This window comes from Notolepis coatsorum (genome assembly GCF_963971535.1).
Source record: "Notolepis coatsorum genome assembly, chromosome: 17".
NCBI lineage: Eukaryota > Metazoa > Chordata > Actinopteri > Aulopiformes > Paralepididae > Notolepis > Notolepis coatsorum.
The window spans coordinates 67,834,815-67,862,060 of NC_140181.1; the positions used below are offsets into that span (position 1 = coordinate 67,834,815).

General features: G+C 45.2%; 1 protein-coding gene across 1 annotated transcript in view; it reads right to left on the reverse strand.

Annotated features, from left to right (window-relative positions):
- Positions 1 to 27,246, reverse strand: part of cpne5a (copine Va) — a gene marked incomplete at its 5' end in the record, with an annotated part of 227,661 nt that overhangs the window by 109,759 nt on the left and 90,656 nt on the right. The window contains one exon of the mRNA XM_084333074.1: positions 1,771 to 1,874. Coding sequence (XP_084189200.1) covers positions 1,771 to 1,874 — 104 coding nt within the window. The remainder of the gene's footprint in view (positions 1 to 1,770; positions 1,875 to 27,246) is intronic.

Genomic DNA, 27,246 nt, shown 5'->3' on the forward strand with positions numbered 1-27,246 from the left:
ATCATTTCACTGACTTGTTTCAATAGATTTCTTGAAACAAGTGACAATATCTTGAAATAAGGCAGATCACTCCTTTTAGCTTGAAGATAATTATATTATATTGTATTAAATTAAATTAAACTATTGTCATAGTACAGCACAAGTACAGTACAACAAATGTCGCTGGTTTTGAGAAAATACTAGACAGGTTCAATTCTATTGTGACATAATCTCACCATATAGGCAAATTTGCAGTGTAAACTAATAACGCTTAATAACTTTTAGTGTTGTTTAATTAAAATATCATGCACATTAAGTAATTCTAGCTGACTCATAACTCTGAAGTATATTGGATTCCTATACAGTATGTCAATCAAGTGGTTCTGTCATCCGTGGTCTAAATAAATCCTCTAGAAAATAATTGTAAGCCCTAATTATTCTACAGTTTATGCATATAATTTCCTAACCATCTTTCAGGGGTTTATTTGAAGAAACAATACCAGGTGTTGGCAGTGAAAGTTTGCACGGCACCACCCGCTGTCAGACGCCAGCGTGGAAGTAATTAAACTTCCGTATGCCCTCGCTCCCGCCTCCATGGTGAAAGAGACATGGAAATGAGGGAACACTAATTGGAAAGGGATGTACTTCCTCTCTCTCCTCCCATCTGGAATTCTTATCATGATAGGGCGCCAAATTAATTCATAAAAAAAATAAAAAGTCTCTTGGAATCCACTGAGACCTTCGCACAGATCCTGGATATACACCAGGGAATTCTATTCAGCCTTGAAGGCAAGACAGAGAAAAGTAAAAAGATTAAAGAAAAAAATTATAATAATTAAAGTCTGCCCTTTTTAAAAAGATATCTTCCCCACTCTTGCTGGAGAGAGCATGATGATGGGAGGGTTAAGGAAATCCTGTTTCTATCTCCCTGAACCCTCATAATGAAATCCCACTTCCCTGGCCTCCTTCTATCACAGAGACTGGGAGCTTGAGGTCTGTGTGGTGCTTACTGTTTAATTTCCTTTCTTTCTTTATTTTCTTTATTTGTTCAGTGGTGGGAGAGATGGAGGATACAAAAAAACATATATGAAATATGTATGACCCCTTTATACCAATCTCGCCTCTACCAACACATGACAATCAAGACACTACACCAAGGAGTGGGCTGGAGAGAAAGAGAGAGAGAGAGAGAGAGAGAGAGAGAGAGAGAGAGAGAGAGAGAGAGAGAGAGAGAGAGAGAGAGAGAGAGAGAGAGAGAGAGAGAGAGAGAGAGGGGGGGGGGGGGGAGTGACAGAGTTACAGTATGAGGAGATGAGAGGAGTGAGTGTGAGGGAGAGAGAGAGGGAGAGAGAGAGAAAGAGAGGGTTAGAGGGAGTGACAGAGAGAGGCAGAGTTACAGTATGAGGAGAGGAGTGTGTGTGAGGGAGAGAGTGTGCGAGAGAGGGGGGGGGGGGGTCAGCAGGAAAGGGAAAGAGGAAGAAAGACAGAGAGAGAGAGGCAAGGGAGAGAGAGAGAGCAAGGGAGAGAGAGAGAGAAAGAGTGATAGGGAGACGAGTGTGTTGGAGAGAAAACGAGAGAGGGAGTGGGAGTGATCAGGAGTGGGTTGGAGAGCGAGAGAGAGAGAGAGGAAGAAAGAAAGAGGGAGAAGGAGAGAGAGTGGGGGATCGACACTGAGAGAGGATGTTAAGAGACCGGGAAGGGCAGGTGGACGGGAAGCCCGGGGTTTGAGGCGAGCGGCAGTACACATGAGAGGCATCAGAGGGCGACTGCAGATCAAACGGCATAACTCACACGTCAAAGCGCAGGTTCTGCTTCTCTTCAAAGAAGTAGTCCAGCATGTACTTCCTGACAAAGTCTGGGTTTAGTGTGTTGTCGATCACTTCTGTCCTCCCAAACTAGATCAGAGAGAGAGAGGGGGGGGGGGGAAGAGAGATACAGATCCTGAAGACAGAGAGTGAACTAGACATGCTGTCGAACAGCCCAAACTCTCAAATCTGAGCCGTTGATGAGTAGTTAATGTATTTAGTTTCAGAATAGCACCACCATGAGGCCAGATGACTCTGAACTTGACAGACCTCCTTGCTGTGGTAATAAGGCAAACATATGTATCAGGTTTGGTTGGAATGGGATCAGGAGATACACTCATTTGAAAATCAACAGAGTTCATCCTTATGGTTATGAATGTGCACAGCAAATTTTCAAAGATTTTAAATAAAGGTATTCGAGATACACAAATGCGAAAACTAAAAGTGTGGTTTGATGGTGGCGCTAGAGGAAAGGTCATGGGGTCACCAGAATCGATAGAGTCCATCCTCTTCTAGAGCACATGGGTCAAACTCAAGGCCCGACGGGCCAATTCATTTTGGCCCGCTGCCTCTCCTAGGCACAATTCAACTGGCTTGTAAATCAAACGCACCAGTGTTATCTGCACTTGCATCGTGTTTTTATTGAATAAAAATGCATCAATCTGCTTTAGTGGAAAATTGAAGGAGGACCCAATATTTAGCCTACTGTACCTCGTGTTTTTAATTTGCTTTCGCTTTTCAAAGCTTGTAGAAACAGATGCTGAGGTGAGAGACGTTTTCCGTGTGTGTGTGTGTGTGTGTGTGTGTGTGTGTGTGTGTGTGTGTGTGTGTGTGTGTGTGTGTGTGTGTGTGTGTGTGTGTGTGTGTGTGTGTGTGTGTGTGTGTCCACCTACTCTCTGTGTAAATAATTGTTTCGTGCGAGACCAGTGAAAGTTAGGTAGGCGGTGTTTTGTAGTCCAGGACCAGTTTAGCCTAGAATTGCTAATCTAATAAACTCTTGTGGGTGAATAATTAACAGGCCAATTATGCATAAATAATGCCTCCATACACACCTTTTAAACAGCCCTCACTGTATTCATTGAGATGCCGAATGAACAGATGTGCATTTACAACAACATATTGAGCTGGTATGCACAAATTGAATAGCTAAACAAAATGACCAATTAACACATTCCCCCGCTAAAAACAAGTTTACTCGTTATTGGCCGCCAATCGAATAACGCCAATAACGAGTTTACTCGTTTTTGGGATCGTTATTTCGTTTATTCGCTATATCTATTCATAATTCATAGCTGCAGCCTCTGGTATAGTCTTCAGACCCTGTCTGAGCTGGCAGACGGTCAACATCGCCCTCTACTGCCAGGCGGAGCTATTGCATCTCATTGAAAATGGGCTTGTGTGTTTTAGGAGGCGATCTGAGCCCGGCGAGCAGGGTTTAAATATTCAGGCGAGCCACTTCTATACAACGATGGCATCAGTAACTCCGCCCGCCCGCCCGTCATTGTGAAACGGTCGGTAGTGTGGTGCGGACCTCCACAAGCATTATTTGGAATTGCGATAAGATATTTGGATTATCTCTTTTGCATTACATCAGATACAAGGTAAGAACATCATATATGAATTTGATCGTTGATCTGACATTTATTTCTACCCCGATCACATCTATCTGTCTGGACGTGTATGGCTGTTTACCGTTGGCTGCGGTGGGGGTGGGGGGGGAGCGCCCCGCTACGACGGTCATTTCATGTATGGACGAGGAGACATAATAGTGATAATGTCGCGTTGATTTCAGGATGATTAGATAATCAGCCGAAAAATTACACGTGATGACTGGATTACAGTCAAATGCATTTTTCTCGCCTTTTCCTGGAATTACTGAAAAACAATTAATGGGGTATCAGCGCCCCCTGCTGTGGCGGTCAATGTGTTAAGCGAGTGAAATGAAAAATGCACGTTTTATTATGTGTCCGGCCCGCAAAACCATCTGTATCTGTCATTTCGGCCCCCAATTGAGTTTGACACCGCTGCTCTAGAGGTCAAGATTCAAATGAAAGCTATTGGAGTTATCGCATTCACATGAAGGATCTGCCATGGCAGCGGTCGGGGTAAATCCAGAATATCCAATGCGGTCATTCAGGGATATAATAACGGGGACGGAGGGTTGGAATGGCAAGATGACATATACAGTAACTAAGGCCGGCCGTTAACGCCGTTACCGGGCTAAGTTAACGGCAGACTATTATCGCGCAATAAAAAAATTGCAGCTGTTAATCTATTCTCAAAATTGGGTCTGGGAGCCAATTACATTACACCTGGTCGAATTACTCTGTGTGTGTGTAGAACTCCTGTGTGCGGAGACACGTTGTGGGCGTGTTTGTTTACACACTGCTACTACACTCACGTCGCCAATAATCATAATAGTTTCAAGACATCGCGTCGGTCTGAGAGAAGAATCAAGCATCGGAAATACATTTGGACTGCAGTATTCTGTTGTGGATGGTTAAAACCTTTGTTTACATATTGTGGTGTGGATTAAAACGTTCGTTTCTGGACCCGTTTTCTGCCTGGCTCAAATCAAGCTGGCAGGCTCGTTCGAAGTTGAACACAGCTACAACCTCCACCACAAGTCTCTGTAAGTAAGCTAGCTAATGGCTAATGCATCCTTACACTACTGGCAAGTATTTTCATATCTTAACCAACGTTGCAACTTGCAAGGTGCTTATAATGAAACGTTCCAACGCCGACATCAATTGTTCATCAATTCATTCAACCTAGCGTGCACTTATTTTCAACCTAGAACCTAAGCGCGCTCTCTCTCTCTCTCTCTCTCTCTCTCTCTCTCTCTCTCTCTCTCTCTCTCTCTCTCTCTCTCTCTCGCTCTCGCTCTCTCTGTGTGTGTGAGAGAGGGAGGAAGAAAGGGGGAGAATGAGAGACAGAGAGCAAGAGACATACTAGGAGAGAGAGATTAGTGGAAACTGTCAAAATTACCAACAGATTTTGCAAGGGCATCAATGGGAGCAATACATTTTTTTAAGTAACTAAATAGTTACTTTTCACAGTAACGCATTACTTTTGGGTGTAAGTAACTAGTAAAGTAACTGAGTTACTTTTGAAATGAAGTAATTAGTAAAGTAACTGAGTTACTATTATTCAGTAGATTAAGATAGATTAATCTAGATTAAAAAAAAATGTATCTATGCCCTAACAGTAACACACAGTCACTCAGTAAAATGGGTCTATTGCTCTGTAAAGAAGGGGAAGAAAGAGAAGAAGAAATAACCATTTTAAGATTTTGAGTTTTAAAATCGTATAGTGTTCTGGAAATAAGTGTAAAAAAAACGGAGAAGGGCATTCTCAAAATAATCAACATAAAAAAGAAAGTGGAGTTATAGGTTTTGTTTTCACCTACTATGAGATGGAGGCTGTGAAGAAGAGATGGGGCTCCTTCATACACTCGTATATCCGGTCAAGATGGATTTTGGTTCACACCTGGTATCAGAATGGGTCTCCACATGCGTCTTGAGTGACCACTTGTGATCCGATTTAGTTTCCCCGCTCAATATGCAAATTAACATGTAGGCCACTAAATCTGTATGCAAATTATGTACAAATTATATACATATAATTTATACATAAAATGTAATAATTATGTATATAATAATTTATATAATTATTATACTGTATATGTGTTATTATATACAGTATTAAATATAATGTATACATACAATAATAATAATAATATACATAAAAGTACAAAGTACTTTTTATTTAGAGGGACTGTTCAACTGCTTCCCAACAATGAAGAAAGAGGGGTGTCACACTAAATAACCTGCGTGGCAGTTATTTTCATAATATTTTCATAATACTACTCGTCTCTGCCTTTCACGTTCATTTGAAGTTGATAAGGAGGCAAGATGATCCACGCAGTGCCATTTTTACACACCCAGGGGGCTATCCACTCTCTATTCTCCTTCCCCATTCTGACAGTGGATATTAAACCTCGTCAGCGATCTGCATGAGGGAAATTACACGTTGTCTACATTTTCAAGTCGTGCCAATACACACGGAGACAGCTGTAGCTTTTTCTGATAGTGACCCAAAAGCTGGGAATATAGAAATGCTGTATTCTGTAACATCATTCTTTGTAGCTGAAGTTTGTTTCCATCGTCTCCAGCGATGACAGCTGTCAAAAGTTGATTAGGCCTGCACTCCTTCCTTGCATATTCATTCCACACTCAAAGTTGCCTAAACCACTCATCATTAACTCAAGCATCCTAACCTTCACAGCTTTATCACTACTAATAAAATGTTCCAATTGGGCTCATATGAGTTCATGTATTTTCACAGCCCAGAGCACACACGTGTAGATTCATTCAATACAATGGTGTTGTGAGCGCATAAGTTGATACTGTCTCCTGCGTTGGCATATGAGGGCTTTATGAGACATTGTGGACAAAGTCAGCTTACATAATTTGAGAACCAACTGGGGATGAGACAAGGAGGAATAGAAGAGCATCTGTTTTCACCTCTGCTCTGTTCATATATAGAAAGAGTTTGATAGCCACGATCCCAAAGTCCAGCAGCGTGGCTACATGGGTAGAGGTCCAGACTCATGATGGGAAGATCGCCCACTCGAGCCCCGATCAAGGCTGTGGTGTTGTTGTCCAGCAGGGAGCACTCTGTCCTCTGGACTTGGCAGTAATAATGCCCCTGTTACGGTGATAGGGACACTGTAGAGTTGCAAGTGCCGTCCTTGTGATGAGACATTAAACCGAGGTCCCAAATGCATTTGGTCATTAAAGAACCCAGGGCACCTAGTGCAAAGAGTAGGGGGTTCCCCGACGTTCCTGGTCAAATCCCCAATCAGGTCTCTGACATCAAGGCCACCTAATCATCCCTCCCCTTAATTGGCTGAATCCCTGTCTCCTGAGCCTTTGAGCCATTGTGTAGTGTGATGTGTGCCTGGTGCCAGTGAATGACAGCCATTGAGCCTGCATAGCCTAAGGTCGGGTGTTAAACAGTGGTGGCGAAAGAGGCCATTTCCACCCTACATGTAAAGCGCTTTGAGTGTCTAGATGCTCATTCATTCATGATCAAAGGACATGACACAAAGTTGACTAGGTGGTCCTTCAATGTGGCTAGAGGATAGAATAGAATAGAATAGAATAGAATAGAAATACTTTAATCATCCCGAGGGAAATTTGACACTACAAATCGCTCACATTAAACATTTAGACAGAACAAAGTCACGAATAAGCATAACAAAACAAATTGCCTAAGAATAAGAATAGAATAAAATATACAGTAAGAAATATACAGTAAAAATATAAAGAAGTCTACAGTAAGTGTAATATTGAACAGTGTTGTTTTAAAAGTAAAAGTCCAGGAAGATTGTAAGGGCGCGCTTCAATAAAGTGACAGGAGGACTCGTCAGGTTGAGGCAACCCAGGCTAGAGGCGCGCTTCAATAAATGACGAGGATACCAGGAAGGAAGGAAAGCATTAGTCGGAAAACTATCTGCGTTATTGAAGTGAGTCCAGGTAGAGGCGCACTTCAATAAGCATTTAGTCGGAAAACGTGCTGTTGTTGAAGCGACCCAGGTCGGAGGCGCTTCAAGGACAAGAGGACTCGCAGTTATTTGATAGCGACCCAGGCAGAGGCGCACGTCAATAAGTGACAACTGACAAGAGGACTCGCAGGTTATTTGATAGCGACCCAGGCAAAGGCGCGCGTCAATAAGTGACAACTGACAAGAGGACTCGCAGGTTATTTGATAGCGACCCAGGCAGAGGCGCGCGTCAATAAGTGACAACTGACAAGAGGACTCGCAGGTTATTTGATAGCGACCCAGGCAGAGGCGCGCGTCAATAAGTGACAACTGACAAGAGGACTTGCAAGAGGACTGACAAGAGAACCAGCATTGTTGAGGCATTGTTAAGAGAGAGAACCAGAAGAAGGAAACTGGTTTTGTTTGGAGAACGCTGTGATCAAAAGGAAGGAAGGAAGGGATCGATCAACGACGGCATCACAGCGAGTGGAGGATCCTCCCTCCAGAGGACATCAATGGAACGTTCGTGAGTAAAAGTTATCAATGAACTACGGACTACTACTTACGTTGCGCGCGCACACGGCGCTGTGGAATATAAAATAATTATAAAGTTGTGTTACGAATTGGCCAGTAACCATTAACGAAAATGACTTATTCTTACCCTGGTGAAGAGGAGGATAATAATTATCTGCAACAATTACGAGCCGCATGTAAAGAGAAGCTCGCAATTTGCACCAGCAAACAACATGAGATTGAACAAAAGGTGCAATTAGAGGATGTAGAAGGTGTAAAATCGCACCTGGCATTAATTCATAATGCACTCAAAGATCTTAAGGTCGCTAATGAGGCTCTACAAAACTGGATGTTTATGGTGGAAGATGGTGTTACAGATGTTACAGCACAATGGTGTAGCCAGAAGATGGATGTATTCAGGGAACAAACTTAACTTTTTGACTTACCAGCCAGATTTTAAAAACTACCAGCCATCCAGATTTTTTACCAGCCAAAAATTATAAATAGCTTTTTAGTATATCGCCATGTGTTATTATTACTATATAATAAAAACAACACTATACCAAGAGGGAAATGTGGTCAACCTGTCCTGGTCTGAAGTGAACAGGCTCCACAAAGACCTGTGCCCTGATGTGCTCCATATTAAGATACAAATGTACATATTTATATTTATATTTATATATATATATATATATATATATATATATATATATATATATATATATATATATATATATATATATATATATATATATATATATATATATATATATATATATATATATATATATATAATATAATAATATATATATATATATATATATATATATATATATATATATATATATATATATATATATATATTGAATATTCAAATTATAGTTAATTGTAACATTTTCATATCAAGTTTGAATTACCATTCTAAATTAATTCTCTGATCATTTAATTGAGAAATGTTTTTGTCTTGGTGATCATGCATTGTTATGTAAACAATTCCACTGGGTAGGCTTTACAACCATAATTAGCTGAAAGTGAAAGCCGACACACCTATATGAACATGCTGGACTAACGTTATAAAAAAAAACACAATAAACGTACTCGCACATCCAGGCGAAGTCCCTGTATGGTCTTGATTTTTTCGCTATAGCGTGGGCGTTACGGAATAGTATCCGCATTTTAGCCAGAGTCGACTCTGACAGCTTGGTCAACAGTCGTACAGTCGGAGCAGCCAGGAGCGGAGTAGACTGTGCTTTGTATCTAACAGAGCAGTCCCTGTGACAGCGTGACGTCTCGTAGCTTTTGATGGCTTCCAGTTTCATCACCGACGTCCCGATGACAAATGAATTTCGTTTTCTTTTATCCGTTGCTTTGGCACGACATGGTATACAAAACATTACCCCCCCCCCCCCTCAAATTTAAGCCATTCTCGTGGTTTCCCGGAATCAGATGTGTAACATTTCTGGCTAAATTTCCTAACTACACCGACGCTAGTAGCAGGTGCAGTGTTATCGGTGGTGCTGGTGGTAGCAACGGACTCGTCAACGTTAATGTTGTCGCCTGTTTTTCTTAATTTTGAGGGGGGACCCGGGGGAGCTACTCCGGGAATATGCCTCCACATATTTGGTCAAATCAAATGCAAAATTAAATATCAGAGCACAATCAAAAACGCGATTGCAGGGTTTATTTTGTAGGCTAAAGAACGGATGAAGACAGACCTCATGTGCGTGCGTCTCATGTTACAAACTTGATCTCGTGAGCAGAGCGCATCTCATTTACATTTAAAGGTTCATTGTTTGTAAACATTAGAACGGACACGTGACACACACACACACACACAGTTTCACTTTCGTTTCAACTCACCACGCCCACATCCAATAGGGTCCAGCTGCAGCCCCGGAGATTGTTCCAGATTGGGCAACTTCCACCCGCTCCCACGACATTTCTCCCGCTCAGCTGGAGGCTACTCCCTGCATCATATTAATGCCGACCCATGCAGTGGATTTTGTTGGCCGCCAGATGGCGCCCAGGCCTTAATTTATGACGGCCAAACATTAAATCTACACGCCTGTGGCGCTGGGCGTGTAACTATTTTGTACCCTGGATGTATTCAATGCATTTATTAAAGAGACGGAAAATTGGTTGATGGAGGAAGATAAGAAAAGCCAAACCCTAGCTGTGGTCCAAAGACGGGTTGAGAGTGCTCAGGATAAATTGGATAAATTAAGTCTAAAGAGAGCTGAATTAGAGGCTGAATTAAGTCTAAAGAGAGCTGCATTAGAGGCTGCATTAGAGGCTAAATTAAAGGCCACTGCACTTTCAGCCAGAGCTGAATTAAAGGCTGAGAGGGAGAAACTTGACATGGAAACAGACATCGCTGTATCAAAGGCCAAAATCAAAGTACTGGAACGTTTTGAATTAGAGGATAGATTAAAGCTGCAGGAGGCTAATTTAAAGGCTGAATTAAAGGCTAAATTAATGCTGCAGGAGGCTAATTTAAAGGCTAAATTAAAGCTGCAGGAGGCTAAATTAAAGGTTGAATTAAAGGCTAAATTAAAGCTGCAGGAGGCTAAACTAAAGGCTAAATTAAAGACTGAGAAGGTCTCAGAAGGTCCACAGACATTTCAGCCACCCTCACAGCAGCTCCAGCTCATTAGCCAGCAGCAACAGCAACAGGAGGCCAGACCGGCTGACAAGAAACAGCTTTACCACTCTGACTCTGTCAACCCAAGTGACAAGCCTGCAGGAGCCAAAGAGCAGCTGGGAAGAGAGGAGGAGAGGAGGCACTCGGACAGAGAGCGGAAGTAAAACCACCCTCAGCAGATCAGGACCCATGACACTCACTATTAACGACTCAACCATCACCCCCTCCCCCCTAGTTCGCAACCTCGCCGTCATCCTGGACCCCACCCTCTCATTCGATCCCCATGTCCACTCCGTTGTCAAAGCCTCCTACTTTCACCTCTGCAACATCGCCAAAATCAGACACTGCCTCTCCCCCCTGCCGCTGAATCCCTCATACACGCCTTCATCTCCTCCGGCCTCCATTACTGCAACTCCCTCCTCACTGGCATCACCTCCCACTCCCTCCATAAACTTCAGATGGTCCAAAATTCAGCTGCAAAAACACCCGGTCCCGTGACCACATTACTCCTGTCCTCCACTCTCTCCACTGGCTCCCGATTAAGGAACGCATAAACTCCTCACCTTCAAAGCCCTCCATAGCCTGCCCCCCCCCCCCCCTAGCTGACTGACCTCCTTCTCACTTACCGCCCCGCCCGTTCCCTCCAGTCCTCTTCCACTGCTTCCCTCACTGTCCCGTCATCAAAACTCAAAAGTTTTGGTGACCGGGCCTTCTCACGTCCCCGCAACGTTCCCCGACTCTGGAACACCCTCCCTCAGACCATCAGAGACTCTCCCTCACTCTCCACCTTCAAATCCTGTCTCAAAACCTACCGGTTCTCCCTAGCATTTAACCTTCCCTACCCATAACCACCCTCCTCCAACCTGTCACCCCCCTCTCCCCTCCCCTACCCTCTCTGCCTCCCCTCCCCTACCGGCTCCTGTATTTTTTGTTGTTTGTTAATGTGGCTCTATGTTCCTGTGTATTCATATTGTTCCCTGTTTCCCCTGTGGTTCTATGTTTCTTTTGTTTCTTTGTTTTTTCTTTCTGCCTACTGTCAGCGACTTCGGGTTACTGAGAAGCGCTCTATAAAATAAATGAATTATTATTATTAGCCTCTACAAGTGCCAGTAATGGATATCTTCGAGGAGATGTTACCTATTTCCATGGTTGAATCGCCCTCATTTTGACGCATCATAGAGCAAATATCCACAAAGACCAATGTCAAGCTGCCAACAGAGAAAGACGGTTGCTGGCTACCTTGAGAGAGAATATGCGGTGATGGAAGCTAATTGGAAGGCGACACTTGAAGGGGTGGGGGGTGGTAAGTGAAAGTAACGAGTAATGTAACTTGTAATGTAACTAATTAATTGTATACAAAGTAATCAGTGAAGTAAAAGTAATAAATAACTAATTACACTTCCTGAGTAACTTGTCCAACACTGCCAAGACACACGTTAATGCTGAATGTGAACAGGGCAGTTGACTGAAAACTGTTGGTGGAAGTAAGTGGTACACTCACCTGCCCAAAGGCCATTATACGTGGTGTTCCACAGGGCAGTGTGCTTGGACCGTTACTGTTCCTACTGTACATGAATGACTTGAAGGCTGACTATTCATCCTGCCAGTAAATGCATCTGTGGCTTCACATAAAGACAAACATGTACTGAAGAACACATTTAGCAGGGTGCTCAGTAATGTGAGTACATGGCTCACAGACGACAAACATTCCTTGCATTTAGGCAACACAGAAGCCATACTCTTTGGGCAAGACTTAGTAAAGCCGAGGACATTTGGATATAATTAAACAGAACTCCTCTAGCAGTAAACGCCTCCATTAATGATTTAGGTTGCCCATTGAAGGGCCACTAATAACACTGTCTTGGAAAAGGTGAATGCTTGCAAGTCTTAGTCAGGAAGGCACATTTTATTGATGCAGATACACTGAAAATGCTGCCTTCCTCCCTTGCACAGTGCCACTTGGGAGTATGTCAGATCGTTGCGGTCCTTAAACTACTGAAAAACAAATCACAAATGACCCCAAAGAAATTAATCAGGGTTGTGCTGAGGTTGGGCCCCCATGTGTGAGGTTTTGCCCGCTGCTCACTACCTTTTCTCTGTCTTCTTTAAGCCTACTGTTAGGAATTCCCTACTCACTCTCTCTAGCCCCCACCCTCTCGTTCCTTACCCTTAGTGGCCACACCTGTTTGATATTCTATTATCTCTCGCACCTGTGATGGCAGGCTAATTAGTCCCCCTGTGGGCTTTAAATACCAGGGCGCTTCCCCTCGTTTTGGCGTGGGGTCGTGTTGTATACTTGCCGAGTCATATTCTCTAAACATCTAGACTCTTTCGGGAGATCCTCTGTCTGCCTATGCTGTTCCATTCTCCGGCGTCGAGATGTTTGCTCCAGCCTTCGCCAGCTGTCGCCGTTGCCTGTGGGGGAGACTGGTCTGCGCTCCCTGTACTTCCACGGGAGGCACCCCAGCGTTCCACTGCAGACCCCCGCGCAGCTGTTCGTCCTGACGCACATCCAGACCAGCGCAGACGCTCTCCAGTCCTCAGCGCGCAACGCGCATCTTCCAAGGACGCTCGAGCTTGGCACGCTCTCCAGACCAGCGCGCAACGCGCATCTTCCAAGAACCCTCGAGCTTGGCACGCTCTCCAGACCAGCGCGCAGCCGCGCATCTCCTAGACCTTCGAGCTTGGCACGCTCCTCCGTACCAGCGCACAGACGCGCATCTTCCAGACCTTCGAGCTTGGCACGCTCTCCAGACCTCAGCGCGCCGACGCGCATCTTCCAGACCTTCCTGCTTGGCACACTCCTCCTCGCAGACGCACCCCGATGCGTCTCTCTGTTCCGACGCGCACACCAAGGTGTGGCGCGCCACTCTGTTCCTCGGCTCCGACAGCGGCTACCCGGTGGACGACGCCCTCGCCACCGCCACTGTTCCGACGCGCACACCAAGGTGTGGCGCGCACTCTGTTCCTCGGCTCCGACAGCGGCTACCCGGTGGACGACGCCCTCGCCACCGCCACTGTTCCGACGCGCACACCAAGGTGTGGCGCGCACTCTGTTCCTCGGCTCGGACAGCCAGCCACCCGTTGGCGATGCCCTCGCCCCGCTGCTGTCCCCGTACCTTTACGCATACGCCTGGGTGAGTTTTGATTGTGATGTCACTCACCCAGCGTAGTGCCCTTGCCCCCGTTCCCGCTGCTGTTCCTGTACCTTTACGCATACGCCTGGGTGAGTTTTGATTGTGATGTCACTCACTCAGCGTAATGCCCCTTGCCCTCGTCCCGCTGCTGTTCCCCAGCGTATTGCCTCTGTTTTTGGTTCTCACTTAGAATAGTATTTTTGGACTTTACATCTCCCCCTGTGTGTTTGTCACACGAAGATATTATTACTTTGTTCACTTTGTTATTTGGACTGTTCTGCACCTGCTCTGTTTTTTCCCTTTGTGCATTAACTATCTCCTCTGTCCTGCAGAGCGGCCCAGATGATTTCCACCAGTCCTCCCAGTTCCTCCCTGTTCCCCAGCCCGCCTCCGCGGGCCTCAGTCCCCTCTGTTCCCTAGTTCTCCTAGTCCCTAGTCCTCTATCCCTAGTTCTCCTAGTCCCTAGTCCTCTATCCCTAGTTCTCCTAGTCCCTAGTCCTCTATCCCTAGTTCTCCTAGTCCCTAGTCCGCTATCCCTAGTTCTCCTAGTCCCTAGTCCTCTATCCCTAGTTCTCCTAGTCCCTAGTCCTCTATCCCTAGTTCTCCTAGTCCCTAGTCCTCTATCCCTAGTTCTCCTAGTCCCTAGTCCTCTATCCCTAGTTCTCCTAGTCCCTAGTCCTCTATCCCTAGTTCTCCTAGTCCCTAGTCCTCTATCCCTAGCTCTCCTAGTCCCTAGTCCTCTCTCCCTAGTTCTCTTTGTCCCTGGTTTACCTAGTCTCTAGTTCCTCTGTCCCAAGGCGTTCCCTTAACCTTCCCTTAGGCGTTCCCTTACTTTCCCAAGGTGTTCCCTTTTCCTGCCCGCCTCTTAAAGGCACTTTACCTTCCCCTCTTGTGTTATTCCAGTGTTTTGTGTTTTTCTCCCTTAAAGGGACAGTGCCCTTTTTCCCTGTTCACAATAAATATCTGTTTCTTGGCAAACCACCATACCTGTCTTGTGTTGTGCGATTGGGGTCGGTTACAAACCACAACAGTACGACCCCACCAAATCGACGACCCCAGCCAGCACAGACGGTGTATGTTGAGTTTGCCTTTTTTTTTCTTGTTCCCTCTAGCTCCCCTGTTTGCTTCCCTGTTTGCCCAGTTTAGCTTCCCTGTTAGTCCTGTTTAGCTCCCTTGTTAGCCTGTTACTCCCCTGTTTAGCTTGTTAGTCTCCCCGGTTAGCTCCCCTGTTTGCTTCCCGTTTTGCCCTGTTTGACCCCCCTGTAGCTAGCCATGCCCTGGCAGCTAACCCAGTCCCTCAGCAGAGCCCCTGTCTGCTAGCTTAGCCCCGGCTGCTAGCACAGCCTCTATGTTTATGCAGCCCTTGCTGCTGGCATAGGCCCTGTAGCTAGCCATGCCCTGGCGGCTAACCCAGTTTCCCTCTGCATGGCCCCGGTCTGCTAGCTTGGCCCCGGCTGTTAGCACAGCCTCTATGTTAATGCAGCCTTGCAGCTGGCATAGGCCCTGTAGCTAGCCAGGCCCAAGCAGCTAACCCGGTCCCTCTGCATGGCCTCCACTTTTTTTGTGTAGTTTATCCCACTGCTAGGACTGCCCTTTCAGCTAGCAAGGTCAGTTTTTCTCACACAGCTAGGACTGTCCTTCCAGCTAGCTTGTGCTCTCATGCTGGTCCAGCCCTGTCTGCCAGCCTAGCTCCGGCAGCTAGCGCAGCCTCTATGTTGATGTAGCAGTACAGCTAGCATAGGCCCTGTAGCTATCAGTGCCCTGGCAGCTACCCTTTCCCTCTGCTAGCCTGGCTCCGGCAGCTTGCGCAGCCTCTATGTTGATGTAGCAGTACAGCTAGCATAGGCCCTGTAGCTATCAGTGCCCTGGCAGCTAACCTTCCCTCTGCTAGCCCTTTCCCGGTGCTTCCATGGTTACCCCTTAGCTACCCTGCTTGCCCCTCAGTTCCTCTAGACCAGTTGCTCTAGACCAGTTCTCTAGACCCAGTTCCTCTAGACCAGTTCTCTAGACCAGTTCCCTAAACCAGTTCTCTAGACCAGTTCTCTTGCCCAGTTCGCTAGACTAGTTCTCTAGACCCAGTTCCTCTAGACCAGTTGCCCCTCGGCTACCCTAGTTACCCCTCGGCGACCCTGTTTCTTTTGCTAGCCCCACTCTTGTGGTGGCTTCCCCTGCTGGCTTGGCCAGTACCTCTTGTTTTGCCCCCTGCCACTCTGTCTGTATTTGTTTTGGGTCGCCGGGTGGCTCCCGTTGAGGGGGGGGTACTGTGAGGTTTTGCCCGCTGCTCACTACCTTTTCTCTGTCTTCTTTAAGCCTACTGTTAGGAATTCCCTACTCACTCTCTCTAGCCCCCACCCTCTCGTTCCTTACCCTTAGTGGCCACACCTGTTTGATATTCTATTATCTCTCGCACCTGTGATGGCAGGCTAATTAGTCCCCCTGTGGGCTTTAAATACCAGGGCGCTTCCCCTCGTTTTGGCGTGGGGTCGTGTTGTATACTTGCCGAGTCATATTCTCTAAACATCTAGACTCTTTCGGGAGATCCTCTGTCTGCCTATGCTGTTCCATTCTCCGGCGTCGAGATGTTTGCTCCAGCCTTCGCCAGCTGTCGCCGTTGCCTGTGGGGGAGACTGGTCTGCGCTCCCTGTACTTCCACGGGAGGCACCCCAGCGTTCCACTGCAGACCCCCGCGCAGCTGTTCGTCCTGACGCACATCCAGACCAGCGCAGACGCTCTCCAGTCCTCAGCGCGCAACGCGCATCTTCCAAGGACGCTCGAGCTTGGCACGCTCTCCAGACCAGCGCGCAACGCGCATCTTCCAAGAACCCTCGAGCTTGGCACGCTCTCCAGACCAGCGCGCAGCCGCGCATCTCCTAGACCTTCGAGCTTGGCACGCTCCTCCGTACCAGCGCACAGACGCGCATCTTCCAGACCTTCGAGCTTGGCACGCTCTCCAGACCTCAGCGCGCCGACGCGCATCTTCCAGACCTTCCTGCTTGGCACACTCCTCCTCGCAGACGCACCCCGATGCGTCTCTCTGTTCCGACGCGCACACCAAGGTGTGGCGCGCCACTCTGTTCCTCGGCTCCGACAGCGGCTACCCGGTGGACGACGCCCTCGCCACCGCCACTGTTCCGACGCGCACACCAAGGTGTGGCGCGCACTCTGTTCCTCGGCTCCGACAGCGGCTACCCGGTGGACGACGCCCTCGCCACCGCCACTGTTCCGACGCGCACACCAAGGTGTGGCGCGCACTCTGTTCCTCGGCTCGGACAGCCAGCCACCCGTTGGCGATGCCCTCGCCCCGCTGCTGTCCCCGTACCTTTACGCATACGCCTGGGTGAGTTTTGATTGTGATGTCACTCACCCAGCGTAGTGCCCTTGCCCCCGTTCCCGCTGCTGTTCCTGTACCTTTACGCATACGCCTGGGTGAGTTTTGATTGTGATGTCACTCACTCAGCGTAATGCCCCTTGCCCTCGTCCCGCTGCTGTTCCCCAGCGTATTGCCTCTGTTTTTGGTTCTCACTTAGAATAGTATTTTTGGACTTTACATCTCCCCCTGTGTGTTTGTCACACGAAGATATTATTACTTTGTTCACTTTGTTATTTGGACTGTTCTGCACCTGCTCTGTTTTTTCCCTTTGTGCATTAACTATCTCCTCTGTCCTGCAGAGCGGCCCAGATGATTTCCACCAGTCCTCCCAGTTCCTCCCTGTTCCCCAGCCCGCCTCCGCGGGCCTCAGTCCCCTCTGTTCCCTAGTTCTCCTAGTCCCTAGTCCTCTATCCCTAGTTCTCCTAGTCCCTAGTCCTCTATCCCTAGTTCTCCTAGTCCCTAGTCCTCTATCCCTAGTTCTCCTAGTCCCTAGTCCGCTATCCCTAGTTCTCCTAGTCCCTAGTCCTCTATCCCTAGTTCTCCTAGTCCCTAGTCCTCTATCCCTAGTTCTCCTAGTCCCTAGTCCTCTATCCCTAGTTCTCCTAGTCCCTAGTCCTCTATCCCTAGTTCTCCTAGTCCCTAGTCCTCTATCCCTAGTTCTCCTAGTCCCTAGTCCTCTATCCCTAGCTCTCCTAGTCCCTAGTCCTCTCTCCCTAGTTCTCTTTGTCCCTGGTTTACCTAGTCTCTAGTTCCTCTGTCCCAAGGCGTTCCCTTAACCTTCCCTTAGGCGTTCCCTTACTTTCCCAAGGTGTTCCCTTTTCCTGCCCGCCTCTTAAAGGCACTTTACCTTCCCCTCTTGTGTTATTCCAGTGTTTTGTGTTTTTCTCCCTTAAAGGGACAGTGCCCTTTTTCCCTGTTCACAATAAATATCTGTTTCTTGGCAAACCACCATACCTGTCTTGTGTTGTGCGATTGGGGTCGGTTACAAACCATAACACCATGCACATTTTCAACAACTAAACTGGCTCCCTATCAAAGCAAGGGCCAAATTGTGCATGGTTCACACAGCCTTCATAACAATGCTCCACACCAGGGGTTCTCAACCTTTCTGCTGCCAAGGCACCCCTTTGTTCAATAGAATATTCCAGGGCACCCCTACATATGATAAAGTCTTTTTTGCTACAATGATGACAAACGTGCTTGCTTTCAAAATAATGTTTATTTAAGAAACCGGGAAACACATTTGTGTGTATATGCAGGCTATATAATGCATTATTAACAGGTGTTTCAGGTCGAAATGGCTTAGTACTGTTGACATTACACTGCTTGTAGTAGTAAATCAAATAGCATATTTCTTTAAATAAAATTACAGAAAATTATCACTAAGGTGCTATCTGTTGCAGCTGCACTGTTCTCCATAAAAATAGCATATTTGGATAAGTGTGACCATTTCACAGAAAACGATCACCAAGTTACCATTTCTCAAAAAATATAAATAAATACAGAAAATAAGCACTCGTTCACTCAGTGGACATTTCTAGCTCAATGCGAGGTCTGCTGCTGCTGGCTAATAATACGGTCAATACGTGGGGAGATCTTTGACAAGGCAACACGCATGTCATCCTCAAGGCTCAACTTGGCCCTATATTTTGTTTTCAGAGCTGTCATGGATGAAAAGCCAGCTTCACACAGATATGTGGTGCTGAATGGTATCAACACCTTAACTGCTGCATCATGAGATACTTGGTACACTCCAGGCGGTATCAGATGAGATTTCAATGAGTTCTTCCAAGAGTTTGGATGGAGATGTGTCAGGAAGCTTTGTCTCAATGTTGTCTGTAAAGTTTTTTTTATCCAGAGTAACTTGGTGATCCTTTTCTGTGTTTTATTAAATAATGATTTTCAGATTTTGATAAATGGTCAAACTTATGTCAAACAGTGCAGCTGCAACACATAGCACTTTCGTGATAATTTTCTGTAATCCAAAAAGAATAATAAAAAATAAAAAATTTAATTCCCTTTTTTTTTTATCTCAAGGCACCCCTGGCAGCTCTCTGAGGCACCCTAGGGTGCCGCGGCACCCCTGTTGAGAACCGCTGCTCCACACTACCTGAGGAATTACTTTCCATACACAGCATAGTCAAGGTAGAGCTCTACAGATGTATATACTGTATATATATCTATAAAACAGTATACAGCTGTTGAATATATCTGCATATATATATCCCTGTTCACATACTGTACCTATACATAACTGCATATATTATATCTATTATCTGTATATTATATCCCATACTCTTACTAGTTATACCACTGACCAGTATGGCATACTACCATAGTATATTTATACCTGTATCACTATAAATAATTATACTGTACATACATCAGTTTAGCATATACTCAGTAGCTTGTTATATAAATCACATTTAAATTTAATCACTTGTATGTTGTATATTGTTAATGCACTTTACTGTGCATTATACTGTACTCTGGTTAGACACACCCCTTAAATGTGTTTAAAATGAATAATTCATGGTCAGAGGAGCGACTTTGAGCTGCATGAATAAATTATCTGCAGTAGAAAGTGTTACCATAAACTGACACTGTGAATTAATAATAACAGAGTTAGGTCATAATGAGGAGATCAAACGACGCGGATTACAGTGGCACCAGATCAGGCTCACTTCCCACATCTGTGATTCCGCATGGTGGTGGTGGGGAAAACTCAAGGACCCATAACAGGGTAGTTACAAACACACTCAACTGAAACATGAAAGTGTGTCAAAGCCCATGGATGTTAAACGTCTCTGTGCCTGTACTTCGTCACCCTCTCCTGTTTCTCTATCTTCTTCTTCACTGCTCTCTAATTTGTCATCCCCTCTCTGTATCCCTGTCTCTAATTGACCCCCTCTCTCCATTTCTCTTTCTACTCCTTCATCTCCTCCATTTATCTGTCCCACTGCTCCTCCATCATCTCTGTCTCTCTGCTCCTTCATCCTCTCTCTCTCTCTCTCTCTCTCTCTGTCCCTCTGCTCCTTCATCCTCTCTCTCTCTCTGTCCCTCTGCTCCTTCATCCCCGCTCTCTCCCTCTCCCTCTCTCTCTCTCTGCTCCTTCATCCTCTCTCTCTCAATCTCTCTCTCTCTCTCTGCTCCTTCATCCTCTCTCTCTCAATCTCTCTCTCTCTGTCCCTCTGCTCCTTCATCCTCTCTCTCTCTGTCCCTCTGCTCCTTCATTCTCTCTATCTCTCTCGCTCTCTCTCTCTCTCTCTCTCTCTCTCTCTCTCTCTCTCTCTCTCTCTCTCTCTCTCTCTCTCTCTCTGTCCCTCTGCTCCTTCATCCTCTCTCTCTCTCTCTATCTCTCTCTCTCTGTCTGTATCTCTGTCCACCTGCTTCTTCATTATCTCTCTCTCTCTGTCCCTCTGCTTCTTCATTATCTCTCTCTGTATCTCTGTCCCTCTGCTTCTTTATTATCTTTCTCTCTCTCTCTCTCTCTCTCTCAGATCCTCCTCGCATCCCTCGCAGGAATGGGAGTGGCTGGCTCTGCGCTGGCATGGCTGACATCCTATCTCGACGACCACTCCTACCGAGTATCATGTAGAGGGACCCTGTCGGCCCCCCGCCCCCTTCAGATGGGTGTCCCCCAGGGCTCGGTCCTTGGACCCCTGATCCCTCTACACTAAATCTATGGGTAACATTATCACGTCTCATGCCTTCTCGTATCATTGCTATGCCGATGATACTCAACTCTTCCTCTCCTTTCCTCCCTCAGATATCCACGTCTCTGAGCAAATCTCAGCCTGTCTGTCTGATATCTCCGCCTGGATGACGACCAACCACCTCAAACCGAACCTAAGCAAAACAGAATTGCTTGCCTCACCTGCCGGCCAAATCCTCCCTGTTGACCAACCTTTCCATCACAGTGGAAGATGTAGCCATGGCCTCGTCCCCGACTGCCAAGAACCTTGGTGTAGTCCTGACGATCAGCTGAACTTCTCTGCTCACATCTCCGCAGCGACCAGAACCTGCAGATTGCTCTTGAGCAATGTCAGAACGATCCGCCCCTTCCTGACAAAATAAGCCACTCAACTCTTTGTCCAATCAACAGTCATGTCTCACCTTGGGTAAGGCTAAGAGAATTATCAAAGACTCCAGCCACCCAAACAACTGCCTCTTTGAACTGCTGCGGTCAGGCAAGCGATACCGGAGTCTCATGGCAAGCACAGAGAGACTCAGAAGAAGCTTCTATCCCCAGGCCATCAGGATGCTCAACGAACAATAACACTATGTAACAACCATCAAATGCACTCACAGCACACACATCCACACGCACACACTCACTTTAAACAAACAACTCACTGCAGCACCCACTTTACCAACTTTAGAACACCTAAACACACTTTATATTTATTGGTAAAGAATTTGCACTACAACCCATACCTCATTACACCTTACTGTAAATTGTACCTCATCCCATTTCTGCTTTGTACTGTATAGTATATTGTATTGTAACTCAGTTACTTCTACTCTGCATTGTACATTGTATATATGTACTGAACACTTTTGTCTACGTACTTGACTTCTATTTTATACTGCTATACTTATTTTATACTTATCTATTTTTGTCTAGCACAGTCCCTGGAGCGTAACAGAAAGAAGCATTTTGTATAAAAGTATTCTGTACTTCTGTATGACAACTAATAAAAAAAACGTGAAACTTGACAACTGCAATGCACTGCTCGCTGGTCTACTGAGATCACCGCCACCAACCCTCTTCAACTCATCCAGAACATCTGATCTTCAACCTACCAAAGTCAGCCCATGTTACCCCACTTCTTAGGGACCTGCACTGGCTCCCCATCGCCGCACAAATCCGCTTCAAGGTCAATGGTCTCTAACTACACACCCTCAAGACCCCTCTGCTCTACATCCTCTGGCCGCCTCAGACCTACTCCTATCCGAGCTCCGGGAGGGTCATCAAAGAGAAGCCGCCTATTCTCTGTCCTCGCTCCACAATGGTGGAACGAACTTCCCACTGCAGTTAGGACAGCCGAAACCCAACCAATCTTTCACCGTCGACTAAAAAAACACGTCTTCAATCCAAAAAACACTAACCTTCTTACTGTCTTATACTATCATGCACTCTTCCTACTATACTAATATGTCTTTACTACAGCACTATGCACTCAACACTGCAGCACCCAAGTTTAAGCACTGTTTGATAAACATTGTCACTCAGCTGTAAGAGTTGTACCCTTCCTGCTGACTTGTCGTGGATAAAAGCATCAGCTACATGACCAAATGTAAATGTATTGTAGTTTGCTAGGGGTTTATATATGTAATTTATTTTATGTCTTTGTTGGGAGAGTTTGTGGGTGATTCTTTACGTTTTAAGTGTAGCTGTGAATTGATTTCACTGTTTTATGTTGTTTACTTTTGTTGTTTTATTACTGTATGTGTGCACCTCATGAAGATTAGCTGCCACCATTGTGGTAGCTAATGGGGATCCAAATAAACAAATCTCTCTGTCTCTCTGCTCCTATATCCCCTATATCTCTCTGCTCCTTCTTTCTCGCTCTCTCTTTTTCTAATTTCCACCTCCTCTCTATTTCTTTGTCTTATTATGAGTCAGCCCCATACTATTACTATCATTCAATAATCTATGGGTTACTCTATGGGTAATTTGTGGTTCAGGTTACCGGTGATAAAGCTCTCCATCTTAAAGGAGAGAGTCAGAGAGAGAGCTTGACTATAAAGCCCTTTTCGGATATGCACTCGGGACAATGGGTTCGGGACAATGGGTCTCATTCACCAAGGACTTACGACAAAAAGGGCTTTCTCTTTTTTGAGACCTTTTCGGGACGATTTTGGGATTCACCAACCGTCCCAATAAAACATATATAATTAATATTATATTATAATTAGGGCTGTCAAAGTTAATGCTTTAACTTTGGAGATTAATTTAAATTATTTAAAGCATTAAAATAAATTAATCTAGATTAATCTATGGAGTGAAAAATCTTCAATCTTAGCGCCGCGGATATAAGAAAGAGGTCTAGCTGAGTCAATGTTGATGGTTTTGCTGAACATTTGTCATTCACAGGAGAGAAACTGTATTCAAAGAAAGCTATTAAAATAGTCTTTGAATCTAAATATACTTTCTTTGTGTTGATTTTACATTAATTCCATGATTTTACGCAAGTAAATATCTGTTACAAGCTATTTTTAAAGGCTATTTTTAATCTAGATTAATTACAGAAAATTTTAAGATAAATTAGTTAATTTGTTTTAATCTATTGGCAGCACTAATTATAATATATTGTCTATATTCATGTCTTGCCCGAAAATTTCTTAAATGGCCCTAAGAGAAAACCCTTTTTGTCGCAAGTCCATTGGTGAATGAGACCCAATGTGTGGAGAATTGGGTGCGGGCATTGCCCGGAGGCGCCTTTTCAGACATGTAACACACAGCATGCAATTCTCAGGGGACATGTTTGGACATATGGAAATACTGCACTTGGTTTAGGCGAGGGGTGGCACCTAGGTAAAGGCATGACGAGCAAACAGCGTTTCATATCTCTCATCTGCAGTCAGACAGTGGCGCAAATGGCCAGCATATCATTTCAAAGATCTCCCGTTTCGAAGTATTATTGTGCAAAAGCTGAACTATTTAACAAATTATGACCACTTGTTTCATACAGGATAAAACATTGAGAGAAGCACACATTTCATATAAATGTACAACTTTGCTGCAGTCACGGTCACCTTTTGAACATATTGAGGCACACCTCGTAAACTCGCTCAAATCTTAACAAGAAATGAAATTGAAGAGAATGAAGATAACATAGATATACATTTTATCCCCAACCCAGGGGTTTTCATTTAACTATCAGCAGGAAATGGCCATCTGTATGCAACATCATTGTATGGAACATGGTTAGTCTACGTTAATCAATATGCCCACTCACTCGCTGTGTGAACAATGATCTGCTTGTGTTCCGACATGGGGGTGCGTTGTAATTATGTGGATTTAGGACTAGGGAGCTGGGAGGGTAAGCTCCATGTGGAATAATGTTCGGTGTTCAGACATACAGTCCCTCTGATTGATGTGCAGTTAAGACCGGGAGTCCAGTGCATGTCCGTAAGGGGCTTAACATTGACCAAGTGCACAACACAGAGGTGATGAAGAGCATGTGTGACTGACTGTTGTAAGAAGGTAATGTCTACATTTGTCTACTATCAGTTTTGTCTCAAGTGCATTTAGTGTGTTGTGTCTTATATTAACGCTGGGAGAAGCTAGAGGCTGAATCCACAGTGGCAACTTCAACTTATTATCACAAGCTCCAGCTAATTCAAGCTAATTCAAGATAATTCAAGCTAATTCAAGCTAAATCAAGATAAGTCAAGCTAAGCAGCAGCCTTGCCAATAGTCTGCTGGCTCAGGGAGCTGTTTCACGCCATTCTAACTGGACCTGGCCGCTTTGGGAGCAGGAGCCTCAGTTTGTCACAGACCAGTTTCCAACCAGCTAGGGATGCTCGATTATGGCAATTTTTCTATTGGAAATCACCATTATCTCATTGATTTGAGAACATCATATGACGACGACTGAATTTGTTTTACCTTTCTTCTCAACGAAAGGCTGCCTTTGTGTCATCTTCTACAAGTTACCAAAGAAGTTTAAAAATAACTGGAGAAACGCTGCCGGGGCTCCCTCCTCCCTCTCAACACGAGCTGAAACTACTGTTTGAGCTTGAGGGGAGAGGGGCACCACTGTGAAGGGAGGTGAAGGAAGGTGAAGGAATAATAGTTTTACAATAATAGTTTTATCTCGGTTATCTAGTTTTCATGATCATGGGAAGCCAAAATCATAATTGGAATTGAAACTCGATTAATCACCCAGCCCTACCGTCAGAGAGAGTGAGAGGGAGGGAGGGAGAGAGTGGGGGGGTGAGGAATTATACACAGTGAGAGATGGAGGGAGGGGGTTAAGAATTTGAGATAAAGGGAGGGGGTTAAGAATTTGAGATAGAGAGGTCGAGGTACCAAAATGTTTTAGTTTTTAGTTTAGTTTTAGTTAACTATAATAACCTTGTGGAGACTGTTACAAGACAGCCCACTTTCCAACTGGCTCACTAGTCGAACTGTTTAAAATCTAAATGTATTGGACATTTTTGGGGGGTTTCATCCTCAGATGTCACTGATTGAGTTGTTACGTTTTCCAGGAAGAGAAAACAATGGATTTTCTTGGTGATAAATAGATGACAACTAGTGGTGCAGATGAAAGTAGTCATTTCATGGGATCTTTATCACACGGCTTCCAGCAGTAAGAGATCATATGAACAGAACAGGTTCACCTCAGAATGATAGCTGTATCTATCTATTTCTCTCCTCACCCCCCCCCCCCTCTCTCTCTCTGTACCTGTCTAAGTATCGTGTCACAAAGCGAGCTCCATTACAGTAGAGACAAGGAGCAGCGAGATCTCTTCAGAACAGACAGGAATGTTCAAGGACAAGTGCCGGACACGATGGCAGGGGGCCAATAGTGTTCACTGAAGTCAGAAACTTCACAGAAGAGGAAAAGAAGCCAGCAGTGGGGGCAGAGCACCGCAGTCCAAGGGAATAACAGACCTCTTTCCATCGGCTTACTGTGTGCACAGCGGGGGAACTGAGCCATCGCAGCCGAACGCCACGATTACCCGTCAACTTCACACAAATACCTGCCAGGGGGATCTCAGCACACCGCTGTGAGCAGCCAGCCCTGAATCCCCCCACCCAGTAACCTTACCCAGAATACATTGTGAGCTAGATGTCAAGAGAATTCATCTGATTCGTGTCCGAGTTGACTGGAAGAGGAAGAAGGTTAGACTTGTCCCACTTATTTTTTTGAGATTCTGTACTCAGTCTTATGACAGAATGAAGCAGCTAGCAGCTTAAGAAGCCTCTTAAGCCGAGCGGTCTGGTGGTGGACCGCAAATGACATCACGCCATAAATCCATCTCTACAGACTGTATGAATTAATGTTGCATTTTTTTTCCTCCAAATGTAGCCAAGAGTAAAGACCCGAACCCTGTCAAAACAGCAGTGAAAGTGTATATTGTCAGCAATACGTTTGTTTACCAATAGGTTAACCCTTTAATTGCCAATTACGTGTTTAGACGTCATTCCTCGCCATGCGTAATCTGCCAAATGACGTTTTACAGCGTCTTTGAGATCAATATTTCAAAAATCTGTCATGGCAATCATATTTCACCCACGGAGACTTGACGGGTGCTGTAGATCTCCTCTCAACTCTCCAACGGTTCAAGACCGCCACCTGGTGGCCGATCGGCGAGTTGCCAAAACCGGAAGTGAGCGGCCGGAAGTGGTGCTCACCCATATTTCGTCCGGCCACTCGCGGGACTCCATCTCGACACACTGGATAATCGATCGGTTGCCATAACTCAATAAACAATGTTATTTGGACGTATATAGTATTATACAACCTGGAAATGCATCGCATATATCAACATCCCATAATAGCAATCTTTTTGCTCCACGCTCATCACCCAACACTACGAGGAGACTGGGGTGAGTTTCAGCCAGTTTGTTTACCATTTTCGATACAAACTGCTATGATCAATATATCACCCTACATGATTCATTTAACGTCGGTCATGACGTTTAGGACCTTGTACAATTGAAATTTTTTATCTGACGTCAATCAGTATCAAACTACATTTGATGATCTAATATATGTATTTATGGCTATAACTCACGTTCTATGGAATGCTGCAGAAAACGATAAAAACATATTTATACTTTAGACCGTATTTTAGTATGAATGTGTGAATGAAAAGTAGAACGTTGCTACATCCTAAACGATAGATAATCGATGTTGAATGGGCCATAGTAATGTCAATTTAGCAATACAATTTAAAAAGTTATAGCCCTGCAAAAAAGGGGAACATCTCCATAGACTTACAGTACTGGCAGTGAAGGGATTAAGATGAGAATAATCTCCGGCAGATAAAGGGTTAAAGTGTTATTAGTGAAATATGAGTTTTATAAATCGAGTCAGAAGGGGCGCTCCAGTAGCACACCACATAGCGCGCTGAGTCGCGAAGCGGTTGTCCCGGGTTTGTTTCCCAGTCCCGGTGACCATTTGCAGCATGTCTTCCCTACCTCTCCTCCCCGTTCTCCCTCTATCGGTCCTGCGTGACCAGAAAAAGCTGAAAATGCTATAAATAAAAGTAAAAAAATAAAAAAATTAAGAAAT